General features: G+C 37.6%; 1 protein-coding gene and 1 pseudogene across 1 annotated transcript; both read left to right on the top strand.

The window, feature by feature from the left end:
* Positions 1–1,916: 1,916 nt before the first annotated feature.
* LOC149200986 (epoxide hydrolase 2-like) lies at positions 1,917–2,861 on the top strand (annotated as a pseudogene).
* Positions 2,862–5,114: 2,253 nt separating this feature from the next.
* LOC149200985 (epoxide hydrolase 1-like) lies at positions 5,115–16,158 on the top strand. Its single transcript, XM_089401151.1, has 4 exons — positions 5,115–5,314; positions 5,413–5,548; positions 9,491–9,738; positions 15,912–16,158. Exons 1-4 carry the CDS (start codon positions 5,115–5,117, stop codon positions 16,156–16,158), a joined length of 831 nt encoding a protein of 276 aa, XP_089257277.1.
* The last annotated feature ends 336 nt before the right edge of the window (positions 16,159–16,494 follow it).

The following is a 16,494-nucleotide window of genomic DNA, read 5'->3' as shown; positions in this document are numbered from 1 at the left end:
TTTGATACAAGAGATTTTTGTCTTTTTCTATATAGATTATGTGTAATTTTTCATTATTTAAATTGTATTTTTTTTAATAATTTACTATTATTATTATGATTATTATTTTATATTAAAAATAGAACAAGTTATATATTTTTCAGAAGTAAGTAAACTAGCATTTGCACCAGATGTTGCAAAGGAAACGCCGTAAGATATAAATTGAGGAACAATCACGACATGGGAATGGGAAAGGGAAAATCTAAATAAGATGCAAAGATGATTAACGTTTTTTGTGTTTCCTCGTACGGTTGATGTTGGCAATTTTTTTGACATGATGAATCTATTGTTAATAAAGAAAACATTAAAGAACAAATGAGATACATGAAACTAGAGATTTCATATGCAAACATCAGAGCTCAAGAAATACATCAATTAACCAAAGGATATTCCAAAAACACGCTAAAGAGATGCATCAATTAACCAGAGGATATCAATTGAGGGTTGATGTTGGCAATTTTTTTGACATGATGAATCTATTGCTAACAAAGCAAACATTAAAGACCAAATGAGATACATGAAGCTAGAGATTTCGTATGCAAACATCAAAGCTCAAGAAATACATCAATTAACCAAAGGATATTCCAAAAACACGCTAAAGAGATGCATCAATTAACCAGAGGATATCAATTGTTTTTCCAAAAACACTCCCAAACTTATAATAGTAAAAGATCAGAATAATTAGACACCACCATTTAATAATTAAAACTTAGAATAATTAGAAAAACACCATTTCTTTTCAATTCAACTCCAGATTATTAAGTTTTTATTTCAATACAAACACTAAGGTCTGCATAAGTGAAAAAAAAAACAAAAATTAAAACATCAATTTATATAGAGGCTCATGAAAAATGTAAGTAAGTTAAACACCTTTATTCATTAAATCTTCGATATTGTGTAGAGAATCTAGATTCTGTCATATTACATATATGTAACAATGAAAGAAAATATGATTATTTTTATACCGAGTCATTAAGAATCTAGGCAGATTGACCAACTTAGTTTCTATATACAAAGGAAACAAGCTATGGGTGGCTCCACAGTGCATGGGAAATATAAAATGAAGCGCCCCTCTAATATCCCGTAGATTAAAAATAAACCTACATGATGGTAGATATAACATAACCAGCTGAGCTAGCACCTTTGCATATGAGTTAGTACTACATGGAAGGAAGATAAAAGATGAAAATTGCTTGCAGAGGCCTCCAAGCAGATAAAACTAGGTGGAATGGACAATTTGAACCCAATTTTGAAAGGCAGACGAAGCCACAAACAGGGAACTTCAACTTACCAAAGTAATCTCTGTCCATAAACCCTTATAGCCATGATCAACCCCCCACAATCTCTTGCTTGATGTATGATTCAACAAAGAAAAAATTCGTCCTTGAGCTTCTATTAATATAGACAATAAGTTGGAAACCATATAAAATTTAGAAGAAATAATTTGTTTTTTCATATGTTTTCGCCAATAAACTGTTTTCACTTGAGCCATTTCAAAAGTTCAAAAAAAATAGGATATCAAACTACTCTTTTACGACTTCTTCTCGTCTAGTACATTAAGAAAGAATAACTCCACTTATTCATTAATAAAATGGATGTCCTTTTTAGATTGAAAATAGGACTAATAGGACTAATATCTGTAAATAAAATGATCAAAATTGTTAAAAAAATGAGTCTTGATTCATGAACTTTGATTCATGTTAATATGTTTTGTGCTGGTTATGCTTTCATGTTCTCTGCGCTGGTTATGCTTTCATGTTCTCTGTGCTCAACAAATTCCTGATTAAAGTTGTTGTATGCTTATGCAAACAACAGTAGTTGGAAACTTAGTATCTATATATCGTAATCAACATATTTCAAATTTCAAACTACATTTCATGAAGCAGGTGTTGGTTGTGAGGAAGGATTTTGGAGCAGTTGTTGCATATTATTTAGATCTGTGTCATCCAGATCGAGTGAAAGGAATTGTAACGTTGGGTATACCTTACTTGAAACCCAGAGGACTGGATAAATGGGACTCAACTCCTAAAGGCATCTATTTTAGACATTGGCAGGTACGTTTTCTCCCCTCTCTATGCTTAAAATATGCATTGAACAAGGAAATTTGTATCATAATCTAGGTTCTTCTTTAAATAATGGTAGTAACCCTCATGGAATTTTCTGAATGTCTCCTTTGGATTCATTATTATAGGAACCCGGGAGAGGCTTGGCAGATCTTGGGCATTTTGATGTAAAAACAGTGGTAAGGAATATATATACTCTTTTCTCTAGTAGTGAACATCCCGTGGCAGAAGATGGTAAGGAGGTAATGGATCTCTATGATCCTTCCAAACCATTTCCACCATGGTTCACTGAGGATGATCTTCAGATGTATTCAAGCATGTATGAGAAATATGGTTTTGTGTTCCCTATGCAAGTCCCATACCTCTGCAGCAAAAGGTAAACCTTGGTTTTCCCTTTGCTTTCATTTCATTATAAATCACCATAAACTTACCCTTTGCTTTCATTTCATTATAAATCACCATAAACTTACAGAGACTCAAGTTTGATCTTCGTTTTGAACATTTAATTTACAGGGATCCTCGGAGATTGACCCTTTTCAATGAACGCACTATTCAAGCTCCTTCCCTTGTGATCATGGGTACCAAGGATTATTTTCTGAAATTTCCGGGAGTGGAGTATTATGTCAACAGTGAGATGCTAAAGTCTGTTGTGCCCAATCTAGAGATCATTTTTTTCCAGAAGGAAGCCATTTTGTCCAGAAACAGTTTCGAGAGGAAGTGAATAAACTTCTCCTTGGCTTTCTGAATCAGCACCTGTGAGTGGATATCAATGAAAGAAGAATATGTAAGGCACAAAGTATTAATATTAGAACATTGATATTAGAACCTTGGTTTTCCCTTTGCTTTCATTTCATTATAAATCACCATAAACTTACAGATACTCAAGTTTGATCTTTGCTTTCATTTCATTATAAATCACCATAAACTTACAGATACTCAAGTTTGATCTTCATTTTGAACATTTAATTTACTAGGATCCTGGGAGATTGACCCTTTTCAATGAACGCACTATTCAAGCTCCTTTCCTTGTGATCATGGGTACCAAGGATTATTTTCTGAAATTTCTGGGAGTGGAGTAGTATGTCAACAACGAGATGCTAAAGTCTGTTGTGCCCAATCTAGAGATCATTTTTTTTTCCAGAAGGAAGCCATTTTGTCCAGGAACAGTTTCGAGAGGAAGTGAATAAACTTCTCCTTGGCTTTCTGGATCAGCACCTGTGAGTGGATATCAATCAAAGCAGAACATGTAAGGCACATAGTATTAATATTAGAACATTGATTTTTCCTTTTCTTTCATTTCATTATAAATCACCATAAACTTACAGATACTCAAGGTTGATCTTCGTTTTGAACATTTAATTTACAAGGATCCTGGGAGATTGACCCTTTTCAATAAACGCACTATATAGCCGAATTGTTAACCAAAGAAATAGAAGTTGAGGACATTCAAATCTGCGTGGAGCAATCTCAACTATAATATTTATCACCAAGAGTAGGTTGCCCCTAACCATAGTCAATTGGTCAACTTCATGTTATGCAGTGTGCCAGTAACACCTTTGGAGATGGCCACCGACTATTACTTTTACGACTTCAAAATATCAAATTCTCATCATGATGATTTGCACAATGCCTGATTCAATCAGCATAGATTTACAGATATATCTTTCATTTGTGTAATTTACAGAGAAATGCAGAGACATATCTATTGGATTTTCAAAATTGTTTTAACCTTTGTTATTGTTTTCACCGAATGCTTGAAGTAGGCTGCACCTCTAGATTTGGTTAGGTTTACTACCCACCAAAAGCATTTGGAGGATAATAATTTTGTTTTTCTGTATCCATTGCGCTTTCAAATAAGTCTAACAATCAATTTGTCAGAGCATAAAGCGCACACATATTATTTTTATTTTTTTAAAGTGCAGTAAGTCCAATCCAAGCAACCCAACTATGAACTATTAAATCCCTACCATACAAGCCAATCGGCCTATATCAACCGCATGTAGTTGTGTTAGTTTATTTATATAGAACAATATACATTTATTTTACATCGCAACCATGAATTTAAAAAAAAACAGAATGTACACTGGAATTGATTGCATTTGGATGTGGATCTGTAGAACCTCCATGAGTGACAAGCTTAAATAGCGTGTTACCCAATCCCAAATTTGATGAATTTTTGGAAGATGAATACTGTGTCCGACAGTCAAGGATACAAACACATAGTTCATAAAATAGCTCAGAGTTCCTTGATTCACACAACGGATATATATCTCAAGCTAAAATAGGTTGGGGTCTCCCAAAAATTTATTGCTTTCTATCCAAAAAAAACTTATTTCTACTTACTGATCCATTATCGTGTGTTGTCATTAAATCTTTTGATAAGTTGTGAGGGACATCCAACATACAGATAAAGGCATCAAGGTTGTGACCGATAACAGTTCAACTTATCAAGCCAAACTTATCATTGTTTATGTCAGTATTGGAGTTCTTCAAACCAAACTTATCAATTTTAAACCTGATCTGCTTGTATGTATTATAAGCCCTCTGATCATTTCATTTACAATAAGTTCTTAGATTAAGAAGATTATATTTTTCTTATTTCTCTGAACTACTCTACACCGCTGTGGAAACTGCTGTCAATATATAGATGGGATATGGTTATCTACTCCAAGATCTTTATGAAGTTTTCTTCTAAATTCTAGCCCACTAGGCATGGCACATAATTTTTTATTTATGCCCATGAACAAAGAGTTTACTACAATTTCTAGCAGGTATTCTGTTTTACTTTCTCTATCCTAGGTATTTAGTTTGTTTTGGACATTGGAAGGTACGTTTTATCCCATCTCTGTGCTTAAAATTTGCATTGAACAAGAAAATTTGTATCATAATACAGGTTATTCTTTAAATAATGATAGCAGCCCTCATGGAATTTTTTGAAAGTCTCCTTTGGATTCATTATTACAGGAACCCGGGAGAGGCTTGGCAGATCTTGGGCGTTTTGATGTAAAAACGATGGTAAGGAATATATATACTCTTTTCTCTAGTAGTGAACTGCCCGTGGCAAAAGATGGTAAGGAGGTAATGGATCTCTATGATCCTTCCAAACCATTGCCACCATGGTTAACTGAGGATGACCATCAGATGTATTCAAGCCTGTATGAGAAATCTAGTTTTGTGTTCCCTATGCAAGTCTCATACCTTTGCAGCAAAAGGTAAACCTTGGTTTTCCCTTTGCTTTCATTTCATTATAAATCACCATAAACTTACAGATACTCAAATTTGATCTTCGTTTTGAACATTTAATTTACAGGAATCTTGGGAGATTGACCCTTTTCAATGAACGCACTAGTCAAGCTCCTTGCCTTCTGATCATGGGTACCAAGGATTATTTTCTGAAATTTCCGGGAGTGGAGTATTATGTCAACAATGAGATGCTAAAGTCTATTGTGCCCAATCTAGAGACCATTTTTTTTTCCAGAAGGAATCCATCTAACAGTTCACAGGATGTGAATAAACTTCTCCTTGGCTTTATAAATCAACACATGTGAGTGGATATCAATCAAAGAAGAACATGTAAGGCACAAAGTATTACTATTAGAACATTGACATTAGAAACTTGGTTTTCCCTTTGCTTTCATTTCATTATAAATCACCATAAACTTATAGATACTCAAATTTGATCTTCGTTTTGAATATTTAATTTACAAGGATCCTGGGAGATTGACCCTTTTCAATGAATGCACTAGTCAAGCTCCTTGCCTTCTGATCATGGGTACCAAGGATTATTTTCTGAAATTTCCGGGAGTGGAGTAATGTGTCATTTTTTTTTCCAGAAGGAAGCCATTTTGTCCAGGCACAGTTTCGAGACAAAGTGAATAAACTTCTCCTTGGCTTTCTGGATCAAAACCTATGAGTGGATATCAATCAAAGCAGAACATGTAAGGCACATAGTATTAATATTAGAACATTGACATTAGAACCTTGGTTTTTCATTTTCTTTCATTTCATTGTAAATCACCATAAACTTATAGATACTCAAGGTTGATCTTCATTTTGAACATTTAATTTACAGGGATCCTGGGAGATTGACCCTTTTCAATGAACGCACTATACAGCTGAATTGGTAACCAAAGAAATACAAGTTTAGGACTTTCAAATCTGCGTGGAGCAATCTCAACTTTAATATTGATCACCAAGAGTAGGTTTCCCCTAACCGTAGTCAATTGGTCAACTTCATGTTATGCAGTGTGCCAATAACGCCTTTGGAGATGGCCATCGACTATTACTTTTACGACTTCGAAATATCAAATTCTCATCATGATGATTTGCACAATGCCTAATTCAATCAGCGTAGCTTTACAGATATATCTTTCATTTGTGTAATTTATAGAGAAATGCATAGACATATCTATTGGATTTTCAAAAAATTTTTAACCTTCGTTATTGTTTTCACTGAATGCTTGAAGTAGGCTGCACCTCTAAATTTGCTTAGGTTTACTACCCACCAAAAGCATTTGGAGGATAATAATTTTGTTTTGTTAAGAAATTTACTGCATAACATAAATAATTATGGAGAATTACTGAGAGGAATAAATATAAAAATAACCAGCGACAACCATAAACACATAAACACACATGTTCATCTGGGAAAACCCCAAATCTAGGGAAAAACCCAACCTAATAAGATTTCATTAGCATTGGCCAAAACCCTGGCCAATCTGGCCAAGTGAGCCTTCACCGCTCACCTCTAGGCCTTGCGTTACAATGAAGTCCTTCCAGCCTTTTATAAGCTCCATTACATATAATACCACGGGCAGAAGACCATGGGTGCACAATACCATGTGCCCCAAAACCATCACTGTTTAACCTGGTCAACTTTGACTCTATCCTGAGTCAAGTTTACCTAACAATATTCCCCCCTTAAACTTGACTTGGGGTTCCTTGACTACTCCAGCCAAACCTGCTAAGTGAGACAATCCCGCTCATTCTAGCTCTTAGGCCCCTCAGAGTTTTTACTCGGTGTATTGTTAACCCGACATCCCCCCTATCACCTAGGTCTAACCCAGACTTTACAGGTGATCATCGAGGGGTACACATGCCTTACCAGGTCTTATAGTAGTATGCCCATTTACATGCAATAATTTTGACTTCATTAATTGTTGTTGTTTTTTTTTGTTTATTGCTGTTGCGATTCGGATCCATTCTCTCTCAATTTTATTTTCTCAAAAACTTCTATCAAACCGCTCCAACTGCGAGCCCGATGAGAACCTCGTAGATTCCAGCACCGGTGGCCTCACGTAGCAGAAAACGAACAATTTTCGAAGCCGCATGAACAATTTTCTTCTGCTGACCTTCTTTAAATAGCTGCATGAATCCCGAACAATTCGTCAGCATGTTCCAAACCGGTAAATATCGCAAATGCACTGCGATCCCTGGCAGTTACGGCACTATCTTCCGCACATTCTCCTCAAGGTTCTTCTGTGTACGATTTTTCCACCATTATTTTCCAGACCCAGATCTATAAAAAGGCTGCATTGATCTCATCAGGCACTATAAACCCCTGGCATCAAAGAATCCCTTTGAAGCCAATATCTGGCTCTGATACCAGTTGTTAGAAAATTATATATTACGGAGCAATGGAACACATAAAATATTGCAGAAATATAAACACAGAAAACACATAAAACAAGAGAGACACAGATATACGTGGTTCACCCAGTTTGGGCTACGTCCACCCCGAACAACGAGTCCTTCCTTTCTATTATCCAGCAAAATGAAGAGACACAACCTACAACAGATCTGCTGTAATATCCTCTGTTTTCTCTCACAGTCTCGCCTTTTTGTTTCTCGCTCAGAGAATACACATCTATTACACAGCCTCAAATACAATGCCCTCATACAAAGAGAGGGGGTTGCCTTCTAGGGCAAAAAACCCTAAACTAAACATAAGTTCTACCGTCAGATCATCTGCCTAATGAACAGCCCAGATTGACTAGAAATTACTATATTTTTACAAGGCAATTTTACATCTATTTTTGGCTTCGGGGGTGCTGCCCCCGAGCCCCCGCCGGGGGACTGCTGGCCCTCGGACCCCCCAGCTGGGGGGGATCACCCCCCCCCCCCCCCCCAACCCTGGGTCGGGGGACAAGTCCCCCCTGCACCACCCTGCGTGGAGGGGTGTACAAACTTCCTGGGGTATACATCCGGCTGAAACAAAGACCTCTGAACAATCATGCTCCACACACAACATGTTTTTCTGTATCCATTGCGCTTTCAAATAAGTCTAACAATCAATTTGTTAGAGAATAAAGTGCACACATATTATTTTTATTTTTTTAAAGTGCAGAAAGTCCAATCCAAGCAACCCAACTATGAACAATTATATCCCTACCATACAGGCCAATCGGCCTATATCAACCACATGTAGTTGTGTTAGTTTGTTTATATAGAACAATATACCTTTATTTTACATCGCAACCATGAATTTTAAAAAATTGAGAATGTACACTGGCATTGGTTGCATTTGGATGTGGATCTGTAGAACCTCCATGAGTGACGAGCATAAATAGTGTGTTACCCAATCCCAATTTTGATGAATTTGTGGAAGATGAATACTGTGTTCGACAATCAAGGATACGAACACATAGTTCATAAAATAGCTCAGGAGTTCCTTGATTCACACAACGGATATATATCTCAAGCTCAACTAGGTTGGGGTATCCCAAAAATTTAGTGCTTTCTATCCAAAAAAAATTATTTCTACTTACTGATCTATTATCATGTGTTGTCATTAAATATTTTGATAAGTTGTGAGGGACATCCAACATACAGATAAAGGCGTCAAGGTTGTGACTGATAACAGTTCAACTTATCAAACCAAACTTATCATTGTTTATATCAGCATTGGAGTTATTCAAACCAAACTTGTCAATTTTAAACCTGATATGCTTGTATGTATTATAAGCCCTCTGATCATGGCATTTACAATAAGTTCTTAGATTAAGAAGATTATATTTTTCTTATTTCTCTGAACTACTCTGCACAGTTGTGGAAACTGCTGTCAATATACAGATGGGATATGGTTATCTACTCCAAGATCTTTATGAAGTTTTCTTCTAAATTCCAGCCCACTGGGCATGGCACATAATTTTTTATTTATGCCCATGAACAAAGAGTTTACTACAATTTCTAGCAGGTATTCTGTTTTACTTTCTCTATCCTAGGTATTTAGTTTGTTTTAGACATTGGAAGGTACGTTTTATCCCATCTCTGTGCTTAAAATATGCATTGAACAAGGAAATTTGCATTATAATACAGGTTATTCTTTAAATAATGATAGCAGCCCTCATGGAATTTCCTGAAAGTCTCCTTTGGATTCATTATTACAGGAACCCGAGAGAGGCTTGGCAGATCTTGGGCGTTTTGATGTAAAAAAGATGGTAAGGAATATATATACTCTTTTCTCTAGTAGTGAACTACCCGTGGCAGAAGATGGTAAGGAGGTAATGGATCTCTATGATCCTTCCAAACCATTTCCACCATGGTTAACTGAGGATGACCATCAGATGTATTCAAGCCTGTATGAGAAATCTAGTTTTGTGTTCCCTATGCAAGTCTCATACCTTTACAGCAGAAGGTAAAGCTTGGTTTTCCCTTTGCTTTCATTTCAATATAAATCACCATAAACTTACAGATACTCAAATTTGATCTTCTTTTTGAACATTTAATTTACAGGTATCCTGGGAGATTGACCCTTTTCAATGAACGCACTAGTCAAGCTCCTTGCCTTCTGATCATGGGTACCAAGGATTATTTTCTGAAATTTCCAGGAGTGGAGTATTATGTCAATAGTGAGATGCTAAAGTCTATTGTGCCCAATCTAGAGACCATTTTTTTTCCAGAAGGAAGCCATTTAACTGTTTCTAGAGGAAGTGAATAAACTTCTCCTTGGCTTTCTGAATCAACACCTGTGAGTGGATATCAATCAAAGAAGAACATGTAAGGCATGGAGTATTAATATTAGAACATTGATATTAGAAACTTGGTTTTCCCTTTGCTTTCATTTCATTATAAATCACCATAAGCTTATAGATACTCAAATTTGATCTTCGTTTTGAACATTTAATTTACAGAGATCCTGGGAGATTGACCCTTTTCAATGAATGCACTAGTCAAGCTTGTTAGAAAATTATATATTACGGAGCAATGGAACACATAAAATATTGCAGAAATATAAACACCGAGAACGCACAAAACAAGAGAGACACAGATATACGTGGTTCACCTAGTTTGGGCTACGTCCACCCCGAATAACTAGTCCTTCCTTTCTATTATCCAGCAAAATGAAGAGACACAACCTACAGCAAATCCGCTGTAATATCCTCTGTTTTCTCTCACAGTATCACCTCTCTGTTTCTCGCTCACAGAATACACATCTCAAATACAGTACCCTCATAAAAAGAGAGGGGGTTGCCTTCTAGGGCAAAAAACCCTAAACTAAACATAAGTTCTACTGTCAGATCATCCGCCTAATGAACGGCCCAGATTGACTAGAAATTACTATACTTTTAAAAGGAAATTTTACATTTGTTTTTAGCTTCGGGGGCGCTGCCCTCGAGCCCCCGCCGGGGGACCGCTGGCCCCTGGACCCCCCAGCCGGGGGGGATCGGCCCCCCCGGATCCCCGCGGGTGGGACAAGGGCCCCCCCGCACCCCCCCGCGTGGAGGGTGTACAAACTTCCTGGGGTATACTTCCGGCTGAAACAAAGATCTATGAACAATCATGCTCCACACACAACAATCTCCCACTTGGAGAATGATTGTAGAAACTCCACCGCTGCTTCATTTGTTGGACAATGACTCCTCTTTGGACCTGGCTGTTTCTCATCTTCATCGTCATCCTTGAAAACCAATTGAAACTGAGCATATTCTCAGTGTCTCCCTGGTTACAACTTTTGTTAGCATATCTGCAGGATTCTGGCTAGTGTGTATCTTTTCCAGCTTCAACTCTCCATCTTCCAACACTGATCGTATGAAATGGTACTTGAGCTATATGTGCTTAGTCCTAGAATGAAATGCTGAGTTCTTTGCAAGATGAATGGCACTTTGACTATCACTGTATAACGTGCCCATATCATGCTCCTTACCCAATTCACCCATAAACCTTTGTAACCAAATCATTTCTTTACTAGCCTCTGTAGCAGCAACATACTCTGCTTCTGTTGTTGAAAGTGCAACAACACTTTGGATTTTTGAAACCCAACTGACAGCTGTTCCTCCAATAGTAAATACATATCATGTAGTGCTCCTCCTGTTATCTCTGTCACCTGCCATATCTGCATCAACATATCCCTATAGAGAAATGTTTGAACCACCAAAGCATAATGCTTGATTTGTGGTACCTTTCAAATATCTGAGAATCCATTTCACTGCCATCCAATGTTCCTTTCCTGGATTGTTCATGTACCTGCTTACAACTCCCACTGCATGTGCAATATCAGGCCTTGTGCAGACCATTGCATACATTAAGCTTCCAACTGTTGATGCATATGGAACTTTAGACATATAATCCATGTCTTCTTGGGTCTTTGGGCACATTTCCTTGCTAAGTTTGAAATGGCTAGCAAAAGGTGTACTAACTGGTTTTGCATTTTGCATATTAAATCTTTTCAACACTTTTTGTATGTACTCATTCTGAGACAATGTTAATTTGCGATTTTTCCTGTCTCTAGTTATTCTCATACCAAGGATTTGTTTTGCAGCTCCCAAATCCTTCATTGCAAATGAATTTGCCAATTTTCTTTTGAGTACATTTATTTCCTGCATGTTAGATCCTGCAACAAGCATGTCATCCACATACAATAACAATATAATATAGCTGCCATCATTTTGCTTTTTCAGATAAACACAATGATCAGAGTGACATCTAGTATAACCTTGTTCAGACATAAACTTGTCAAATTTTAGATACCACTGCCTTGGAGCCTGTTTTAAGCCATACAAGCTCTTCTTCAACCTGCACACTAGTTTCTCCTTCCCTTTCACCTCATATCCTTGTGGCTGCTGCATATATATCTCTTCCTCCAAATCCCCATGGAGAAAGGCTGTCTTTACATCTAACTGCTCAAGATGCAAATCTTCAGCTGCTACAAGACTTAAAATAGTTCTGATTGAAGTCATTTTAACAATAGGAGAAAATATTTCATCAAAATCAATACCTTTCTTCTGTGCAAACCCCTTCACCACAAGTCTAGCTTTGTACCTCTGTTTTCCTCCATCTTCTTCCTTCAGCCTGTAAACCCATTTATTCTTCAATGTAGTTTTTCCTGCAGGCAACCTGACTAAATCCCAAGTCTGGTTATGCATTAAGGAGTCCATCTCTTCTTCCATGGCTACCTCCCACTTCTTCCTGCTTTCAACCTGCATTGCTTCTTCATAACATTCAGGTTCACCAGAATCAGTCAACAATAAATAATATAATGAAGGAGAGTATCGTTCAGGGGGTCTACTTATCCTGGTAGATCTTCTAACACCACTTTCAGGTGTTTGGGGTGCCTGTTGCTGTTGTGGTGGTTGCTGTTGTTGATTATTATTATTTTCAAGCACCTTTACCTTTTCAGTGATGTCATCAAGAACTGCGTATTCCTTGTTTTCGTTTTCTTTCTTCTTTTCCTGCAACTAATTCTTATACAAGACCATTTCATTGAATATTACATCTCTGCTCCTAATGATTTTGTGATTTTCATAATCATATAAGCGATAACCAAAATCATTAACACCATATCCAATAAAGGTACATTTCTTTGACTTTGCCTCAAGCTTTATTCTATTTTCTTTATCAATATGGACAAAGGCCTCACAACCAAAAGGCTTTAAAAAAGAGTAGTTTACCTTTTTACCTGTCCATGCTTCGTCCGGAACACCACCATCCACGGAACTTGAAGGCCCTCTGTTTATTACATAAACAACAGTATCTACAGCATCTGCCCAAAACTGTAAAGGCAATCCTGCATGTAATCTCATGCACCTTGCACGCTCTATGATTGTTCTGTTCATCCTTTCTGACACACCATTTTCTTGTGGTTTTCTTAGAACTGTCTTCTCTCTGCGAATTCCATGTTCTGAACAGTACCTATCAAACTCTTTGCTGCAATATTCACCTCCATTGTCTGATCTAAGACACTTCAATTTCCTTCCTGTCTCAATCTCAACCAAAGCTTTCCATTTCTTGAAAGTATCAAATACATCAGATTTATTCTTAATACAATAAATCCAAGTTTTTCTAGTTGCATCATCAATAAAGGTAACATAATAACGAGAGCCACCGAGAGATGATACCTGAGCAGGTCCCCATACGTCTGTATGCACAAGCTCTAATTTTTCGTTCTTCTTTTCTTTCCCAACTCTGAGAAATCTGACTCTCTTCTGTTTTCCATTAATGCAATTCTCACAGAAGTCCAAATCAACATTCTTCAAACCCAGCAACAAATTCCTTGAGTGAAGAATCTTCATCCCCTTTTCACTCATGTGTTCGAGCCTATGATGCCATAATGCTGCATCTGCTCCTTTGGAAGTTAAAGCATTAACAGAGTTAGAAATACCATTGCATAAATACAATGTACCAACCTTTTCGCCTTTTGCTATTACCAGGGCTCCTTTGGTGACCTTCCAAGCTTTATCTGTGAAAGTTGTCACACAACCTTCACCGCCTAACTGCCATGTTGAAATCAGATTTTTCTTTAGATCTGGAACATGCCTTACCTCCTTTAATAGCCATTGGTTTCCATTCTGCTGTTTTACAAGAACCTTACCCATTCTAACGATTTTACAGGGTTTATCGTCACCCAGACGAACTTGTTCAAAATCTCCTTGAACATAGTCATGAAAATATTTCTTATCAGGTGTGGCATGGAATGAAGCCCCTGAATCTACCACCTAGGAATCAGTAATATTTTCAAAAGAAAGAATAAAAGCATCTTGTAACACCTCACCTGTCACATTTGCTTCATGATTGTTTTCTTGTTGTGCATCTCCTTCTTTTCCCTTCCGGGATCTACAGTCTTTCTTTAGGTGTCCTTTCTTTCCACATTTCCAGCACACTATCCCCGATCTGGACTTGGATCTGCCTTTCCTTGATTTACTGCGATATCCTGAGTTCTTTCCTCTTTCCATTTTTCTTCCTCTAGACTCTGCACTCAAAGCATTTCCCGATGTCTCACCAGAGCTTTTCCGTCGCATTTCCTCGCTAAGGATAGCACCGACAACATCATCAAACTTTAAAGTACTAGATCTAGAAACGGAGTTACTAATGGCCATTACCAAACCATTCCAACTTTCTGGTAATGAGCACAAGAATAACAGAGCTCTAACTTCATCATCAAAGTTTACCCCTACAGAACTTAACTAACTTGTAACTGTATTAAAATCATTTAAATGGTTTGCAACAGATCCACCTTCTGACATATTCATATTAAATAACCGTTTCATAAGAAATACCTTGTTTGAGGCCGAGGGTTTTTCATATAGTTTCGACAATGTCTGCATCAAACCCTCTGTCGTGGTTTCCTTCGAAATGTTGAAGGCGACTGACGCAGCAAGGCACAACCGTATTGTTCCGAGTGCCTTTCTATCGAGAAGGTTCCATTCTTCGTCTTTCATACCCGTCGGCATTTTTGTTTTTCCGCACAATGGTAGGTATAGATCTTTCTGATACACATAATCTTCCATCTGCATCTTCCACAGCGAGAAGTTTTGGCCGTTAAATTTCTCGACCCTAAACTTACCATCTTCCGCCATTGCTCCCACTTGAACCAGGAACCCTTCTTTCCTGCGAGTTTATCAGCCAAATAGACCTTCGGCTCTGATACCAGTTGTTAGAAAATTATATATTACGGAGCAATGGAACACATAAAATATTGCAGAAATATAAACACAGAGAACGCACAAAACAAGAGAGACACAGATATACGTGGTTCACCCAGTTTGGGCTACGTCCACCCCGAACAGCCAGTCCTTCCTTTCTATTATCCAGCAAAATGAAGAGACACAACCTACAGCAAATCCGCTGTAATATCCTCTGTTTTCTCTCACAGTATCACCTCTCTGTTTCTCGTTCACAGAATACACATCTCAAATACAGTACCCTTAGAAAAAGAGAGGGGGTTGCCTTCTAGGGCAAAAAACCCTAAACTAAACATAAGTTCTACCGTCAGATCATCCGCCTAATGAACGGCCCAGATTGACTAGAAATTACTATACTTTTACAAGGCAATTTTACATTTGTTTTTAGCTTCGGGGGTGCTGCCCCCGAGCCCCCGGACCCCCCAGCCGGGGGGGATCGGCCCCCTCGGACCCCCGCGGGGGGGACAAGTCCCCCCCTGCACCCTCCCGCGTGGAGGGGTGTACAAACTTCCTGGGGTATACATCCGGCTGAAACAAAGATCTATGAACAATCATGCTCCACACACAACAAAGCTCGTTGCCTTCTGATCATGGGTACCAAGGATTATTTTCTAAAATTTACGGGAGTGGAGTATTATGTCAACAGTGAGATGCTAAAGTTTGTTGTGCCCAATATAGAGACCATTTTTTCTTCCAGAGGGAAGCCATTTTGTCCAGGAACAGTTTCTAGAGGAAGTGAATAAACTTCTCTTGGCTTTCTAAATCAACACCTGTGAGTGGATATCAATCAAAGCAGAACATGTAAGGCACATAGTATTAATATTAGAACATTGATATTAGAACCTTGGTTTTCACTGTGCTTTCATTTCATTTTAAATCACCATAAACTTACAGATACTCAAGTTTACAGGGATCCTCGGAGATTGACTCTTTTCAATGGATGCACTATTCAAGCTCCTTCCCTTGTGATCATGGGTACCAAGGATTATTTTCTGAAATTTCCGGGAGTGGAGTATTATGTCAATAGTGAGATGCTAAAGTTTGTAGTGCCCAATCTAGAGATCATTTTCTTTCCAGAAGGAAGCCATTTTGTCCAGGAACAGTTTCCACAGGAAGTGAATAAACTTCTCCTTGCCTTTTTGAATCAACACCTGTGAGTGGATATTAATCAAAGTAGAACATGTAAGGCACATAGTATTAATATTAGAACATTGATATTAGAACCTTGGTTTTCCCTTTACTTTCATTTCATTATAAATCACCATAAACTTATAGATACTCAAGTTTGATCTTCGTTTTGAAAATTTAATTTACAGGGATCCTGGGAGATTGACCCTTTTCAATGAATGCACTATTCAAGCTCCTTCCCTTGTGATCATGGGTACCAACGATTATTTTCTGAACTTTCCGGGAGTGGATTATTATGTCAACAGTGAGATGCTAAAGTCTGTTGTGCTCAATCTAGAGATCATTTTTTTTCCAAAAGGAATCCA

The sequence above is a fragment of the Pinus tabuliformis genome, chromosome 2_1 (assembly GCF_031772625.1).
Source record: "Pinus tabuliformis cultivar Carrire ecotype Pingquan chromosome 2_1, CPIR1, whole genome shotgun sequence".
NCBI lineage: Eukaryota > Viridiplantae > Streptophyta > Pinopsida > Pinales > Pinaceae > Pinus > Pinus tabuliformis.
Note: the sequence above shows the minus strand (reverse complement) of the source record. Positions and strands in the feature narration are given on the sequence as shown.

Excerpts from the sequence above, each read along its gene's own strand:
- LOC149200985 (XM_089401151.1), top strand. The coding sequence starts at position 5,115 with ATGGTAAGGAATATATATACTCTTTTCTCTAGTAGTGAACTGCCCGTG. Across the intron at positions 5,549-9,490 it reads ATGAGATGCTAAAGTCTATT|GAACCCGAGAGAGGCTTGGC; the intron begins GTGCCCAATCTA and ends TCATTATTACAG. Across the intron at positions 9,739-15,911 it reads TCATACCTTTACAGCAGAAG|GGATCCTCGGAGATTGACTC; the intron begins GTAAAGCTTGGT and ends TCAAGTTTACAG.